This window comes from Ruditapes philippinarum, unplaced genomic scaffold (genome assembly GCF_026571515.1).
Source record: "Ruditapes philippinarum isolate M1 unplaced genomic scaffold, ASM2657151v2 ctg149_1_1_1_1, whole genome shotgun sequence".
NCBI classification, from domain to species: Eukaryota; Metazoa; Mollusca; class Bivalvia; order Venerida; family Veneridae; genus Ruditapes; species Ruditapes philippinarum.
This window is the reverse complement of record NW_026859317.1, coordinates 3,560-9,978: the sequence shown is the minus strand read 5'-3', so window position 1 is coordinate 9,978 and position 6,419 is coordinate 3,560. Positions and strand designations below refer to the sequence as shown.

At 33.0% G+C, this 6,419-nt stretch overlaps 1 protein-coding gene across 1 annotated transcript; it reads right to left on the bottom strand.

Moving 5' to 3' along the window:
- On the bottom strand, positions 1-5,963 carry LOC132756050 (toll-like receptor 4). The gene is made up of 2 exons (XM_060747020.1): positions 5,764-5,963; positions 1-4,380 (listed from the first exon to the last, which is right to left on the bottom strand). The coding sequence occupies exon 2, from the start codon at positions 4,365-4,367 to the stop codon at positions 1,746-1,748; it is 2,622 nt and encodes an 873-aa protein (XP_060603003.1). The 5' UTR covers positions 4,368-4,380; positions 5,764-5,963; the 3' UTR covers positions 1-1,745.
- Positions 5,964-6,419: the final 456 nt, after the last annotated feature.

The window sequence follows — 6,419 nt, the reverse complement described above, 5'->3', positions numbered from 1 at the left end:
TAAAGTATATCAGGAATATAGCAGAGGGTCGATATAAGCAAGTTCAATTAATGTTTATCTGCATTCATTTAAAGAACTTATGACTTTGCCCATTTACATGATATGATTATGGCAAAGACAAAACTAGTGATAAGCCGATAAACACCACTCAGGCAGGATTTATTTGCTGCGTAATGACGTCATCCAGTATGTAACTAATAAGTAAAAGGCACCAGAATGACGTCATTTAAACTGTATGGGTGAGGATGATAGCATAGATGTACACTCTAAATTTTTGCCCGAAAAAAATATTTACTGTACATTATAACTGCGTATCTTTTTATAATCTAACTTATACAATAATATTGAATTAAGATACTATTAAATTCCTTTTTAGATACATTAATTGTTTTTACATGTACAAGTGTGTCATGACACTGTTTGCCTAGTGTTCTGTTTTACGCCATTTCAACACATTTTTTGTCGCAGAAGTGGAACATGGTCACCGGATTTGCTGGATAACTGAACAGTAATTAACAATTTTTTATGAGAAATGACACCTCGGCGGAGAATCGAACCATTGTCCCCTGCTCACTCTTTTAAGCTAAGATAAGTTTAACTACAAAAACAAAGCAACAATTTAATAATTTGAAAGCAGATATATTTTGTCGAAGCTTCAAAGGATATATTGATTTATATGATATAAACATTTAAGATATGTTTGTATGAACATATTTTATTCGTTAAATAAGCATATTTACATACATAATATTTACAATCAAAACAAGAAAATGATTAGACTGGAAGCAACCTAATGCTTATTGAAGTCTTTTCCCAATGTACAAAAATATATGTGCAAAATAAGGGAAAAGAAATTTTCGTTTGATGACTAAGAAGGCTGAAGTGTTTCAACTTACATTGAAAAATAAATTAATAAATATAAATCAATTATTAAAAAAGCAAAATAAGGTTAATAATGATAATAGTTTGATGAGTTTAGATAGATGGAAGAATGAGAGAAGGAAAGAGGAGGAAAGAGGAGGAACAAAAACAGAAAAAATGTCCTGTGATTTAACTCTTAATGATAGTTGATAATTGTTGGAGAGTCAAAGCGAATCGATTTTTCAATACATTATCTTAGTCTGTAAGTGCCGTGTTACCAAAAGAATGATGTTTAATGAAACATGACAGTATGTACTTATACAGTTTATCAACTGAGATCAAGAGGACAGCCGGGAAAAAAATGACGAGTTGTTTTCCATTGTCCAAAGAGGCGAAGGTAAGATATTCTTAGAAAAAAGGTCTTTAGCCAAAGAGCTATAGTTAGTCGTCAGACGTATGTGAAAAACATGGAGTTTTATTTTACCATAGTAAACATATTTCGGTGGCTTTTGAATATTAGGGGGGGGGGGGTATACTCTGTTTAAATGACGATAATGTTGGAGAGTTGCGAACGTCACTTTGAAGACTGTTAAAGGCTCGAGTTGTGGACGGCAAGAAGATATAATAATATCATGGTACAAGCTCTGGGAGCTCTGTAACAGTTTTGATTGTCCATTGGTGGAAACTGGAAGTGTTTCAGAAAGATAAGGAGGGGCAAGATTTTTGGTCATTTTATAAAATAGAAGAATTTTGTGTTGGTTACAACGAGATTCAAGGGATTCCAACCTACCTCGGACATAAGTTTAGCAATTGACACATAAAGATATGTTAATTGTGAATGTTAACAGTTACAGATATATAGACATTTCTGAAAGTAATTCCTGTCAATTCATAATTTGGTCAGCAAGATCATTCCAAAATACGTCTAAGTCTTGACCATGCTCTGGGTATTCAAGTGACCGTTCACTTTGTAGAAATCTCATTATACATATAGGCAACTTTTCTAATGGAATATCTTCCATTAACACAAAGATGATCATTTTTCTCTTTGTTTCGGTTGATTCAACATGTGCCATGTTCATCTCATAGTTGCACCAACTATCTTTGAGGTATGCCTTGTCAATGAGTAGAACTGTTTTACGACTCATACTTATCCCATGTGTGATATTTTCGGCAATAGATGTACCGGGCATTGAATCCCTGTCTGCCACCCAAAGGCGTAGGCCGCACTCCTTCTCGAGAGAAGGAACCATGTAGCGTTTAATGAAACTCGCATTGCTCTTTGCATAAGATACAAATGCGTCATTTTCAAAAAGACGTTCGAATCCCTCGTGGTTAAATCTTCTATTTCGTCTGTAATATAGATATCTTAGTTTCCAGCGATGTTTATAAACCCCCAAGCTAGCCATAATACTAGATAAACTTCCAAACACTACACCAACAGTTCCAGTTGTCCATGTAATCCATGTCTTGTCCTGATTGGTTTTCCTGCTACACTTGTCCTTTTCTAAATAGTCAAATAATTTCTTTAAATCACTAGAATTCGATATACTTTTCTCCTCTGACTTCAATACACATGTATCAATTTTAACATTCACTTTGGTAGAAAATATCCATTTTAAAAACGGTAAATTGTCACAGTCACATTGAAAGGAATTGTTTAACAATATAAGAGTTATATTGCAAGTACTGTTTTGGCAAACCTTGTCGAAGTGTTCTCTTACTTCGGATGAAACATTTGTTAGTTTATTTTGCGACAAATCTATTATGAGCTTAAGAGATTCCGGCATGTAATAGTCCCAATTAACCAAACGGTTGGAATTCAGATCTAAATAACGAATATTTGTCAGCCCCTTGAAGAAGCCACGATCTGAAAATCCAACAATTTCATTGTGTGACAAATCAAGATCTGTTAATTGTGTTAAGTTTCTAAATATTCCATTCGGCCTATTAGTTAATGTTTTTGCTAACGTTTGTCCTAAATAGTTTCCGGAAACATTCAAATATTGTAATTCTGTAAAATGGTCAAAAAACCCAGGAGAAATCTCGTGACAGTAATTTTCTGATAGGTCGAGATGTTTAAGATGTTCTAGTCCTTTTATGGAACATTTCCATTTAGTGAATAGATTGAATGATAAATCTAAAGTATGAAGATTTGTTGCTCCACAAATGAACACATTATAGTCTAAATCGAAATTGAGGATACTCTTTCTCCACTTTAGCCGAAGCAAATTTGGAGGAAGAATCAGCGAGCAGTTTTCTGGAAAAGAGTACACTTGAAAACTTTTAGATTTTTTGAAGCAAATATCATCAACATTTACAGATTCTTCATTCCTTACCTTGCGTCCATAGTGCTCATTTATAAAAGGGTCGTAATAAAAATGCTGTCTTGATATATCTAGACACGTAATATTGGTAGCGGCTTGAATAGAATAGATATATTCTCCAAAAGATATTCTATTTCCTGCAAGTGTAAGGACCCTCAGCGAAGTAGGAAATTTACTTCTAGGGTCAAACACTTCCTTCTCAAAGATTTCTATTTTATTCAGATCCATAAAAAGTTTTATCAAAGTATTGAGCGTACTTAGATTCTCTAGGTTGGAAGCCTTTAATTTCACGCCAAGTCCGTGCACGTCATGAATCCGGTTTACATTTAAAACCGACAAAGCTGAAGAAAATTTTAATCCGTAAAGAGCTTTGTTCATTCCGTCAAATCCAAGTTTTTCGTTGTAAGATATATCAAGATGTGTTAAACTATTGTTCATTGGTCTGAATGCGTTTGCCTCTATTTCAGAAATATTACAAGATGACAACCAAAGACCTTTCACCATAGTGAGACCTTCAAATGTGTAGTTATGAAGGACTTTAGTATTGTAAGTATCTGGTGTGCGACCAGATAAACTTACATTTTTCAAATTTTGAAGGTTTTCAAAGTCTTTACCAAACGTACAGTTTTCACAAAGTTCAGCTTCCAGTACTTCTAAATTCCTCAAATATCCCAGCTCTCTTCCTAAGCAATCAAATGTTTTAAAATTGTTTTCTTTAATATTCAGGTATGTAAGATTTATTATATATTCAAATACACCTTTTCCAAATCCATCCGGACACGAAAGGGAGTTTCCCGAAAGATTTAGATATTGTAAATATTTTAAACCATGAAATGCTTCTGTTGATATGTACGAGATATTTGAAAAACTTAAATTAAGCATTCGAATTGTTGAAGTATTCAAATTACTGACGTTTAGAAACGTTCCATTTTTGAGGTCGGAAAATGAATTCAGACTCAAATCAATAGCACAAACCTTTTCATTCGGGTCAAAATTTGGATTTGGATATGAATTAGGTACCTCTGTCAAAGATAGATTTCTGCAGTTCATCGTGAACTCCATATTTTGAGAATACAGGTTGTAAATCGTGATTTTATCAATTGTACATTCGCTTATTGCCGCCACAAATAGGTTAGCAATCATCAAAATGGTGCCAAATAGATACGCAGTTTTCTTCATTTTAAAACCTTGTCTGAAATATACATTAAAATATAAAGTATTCAGAATTACTTTTACCCTCACATAGTTCATTGATTTCACACTGTAAAGAAGAAATTGATTACAAAACATTTAAAACAAGAGCATCGCTATGGCGGGCAAAATGAGCCCGAATGAAAATTTATAAGCAATCAAAAATAATCTTTCAATTTAGATGGGAAGAGACCCATTTCCAACACTTTATAAAATGTTTCATCTTAATTATCTTAATTACCCATATAATTTGTAACGAATTTTTGATCCTGTGTTCATGATTTATAAAAGGTGTATATAAGTTTACTAGGCAATGCTACATGCCAATTATTTAAGCTCTGGGCATTGTAGTTTTACACTAAAAAGTTCGACATCTTTTCTTATACATTATTCTACTTAGGGCATTTGACCCCTACCCCCAGGACAGGGTAAATTTTGAATTCATGGTCATGGTGACTATCATTTTGGAAGAAGACTACTTATTAATGCTGCATGCCAACATTAAAATGGGCTTTAATAGAGTTTCAAGATTTTTTTATAATTCTTCATAAACTAGGTTTTCTCCAGGGTGAGTCTATCTTTACCCAAGGGTATGGTTAATGTAACTTTTGTAGAGGTCACCTCAGCAATGCTAAATGTCAAACATTTAAGCTCTCATACAGTTTTACTTAAATGTATTTTTATACATATATCTATATTACCTAAGTGACCCCAGGGGCGGGGCAAATATACACCCAAGGTGAATGATATGTATCATTTTTGTGGGGATATATAGGGCAATGCTTCATGCCAAATATCTCAACTCTACGCATTCTGAGGATTGTAGTTTTACTGAATAAGATTTCAATGTCTTTTTCCAATACAATTCTACATAAATCAAGTGGCCTCCGGGAAGGGCCAATATTGACCAAAGGGGCATAATGAATTACACTTACAGGCTCAAAAGGTATTGCTACTTGCCAGAATATCTAAGTATTTTAGTTTCATAATAAAAGATTTAAATGTGGTAACCTTTTTAAAACCTATATATTTCCAGTGATCTATTTTGATCTAAGAAAGACCAAACGTGGGTTCGTCTCATCGTCTTATTTTTAAGAAACATTTCTGCTAATACTTTTAGTTCAAAAAAGAAACAGAGTGGACACGAAATTTTGAAATTTATAAATAAAAGCCCTGCACCTCTGCACATCGTCTCATTATGGTTAAAATTTCTGTCAAATAGTTTCAATTTCCTTTAATCGGTTCAAAAGCTACAGAGCGGACACGAAATTGGTAACAGACAGATGGACGGTCTGCCATGTGCATAACAACACACGCCGATCTATTCCGGGAATATACAAATGAAAATGTAAAAGTTTATCAGAGATAATTGAATCGCATTTACCTTATTTAATGCCAATTTTTCTGATTGTTCTCTGTACATTAAATCCTGAAATCTAATATTTTCTATGTAAACGATTATTCTAAATCACAGTTTTAATATCACTGAAAAGTTTTATATCTTTTCTACCCGGAAGATCTCGGATGATTTTATTTTCTTTGGTTTTACCCTCACGTTATAGGTATCTTGTTATCTTGATCCGGTATATGTTTCAAGCGCATAATCCTTTTTTAACATGAAAATCTGTGTATTATTCACAATTCAATGATATTCTATATCTTTATAGACAATAGCTACCGCCAAGCGGTGGCCATGCTCGACTTTTTTATATCTTAAGTCTAACACATTACATGAAATTTTTTAAGGTGAAGAGTAGTCCTAGAAAACAGAATATTCTTGTAACAAAATCAAAATCAAATTTGGTATTTTACCTTTATTGTAAAGGTCATACAGTTTTGTCATATGTGTTATTTTGTCAAAGAAGAATGAAATTAATTAGTCAATAATCAAGTTATAAACATTAAAGCAAATTTCGGTAATTTGATCTTTATGATAAAGGCCATTTTAAATGTCATGGTCATACTAAGATAATTCAACAGGTCAGTTTTGTCTTATGTGTAATTTTGTCCAAGTATCAATCAAATATGTAGATAAATAAC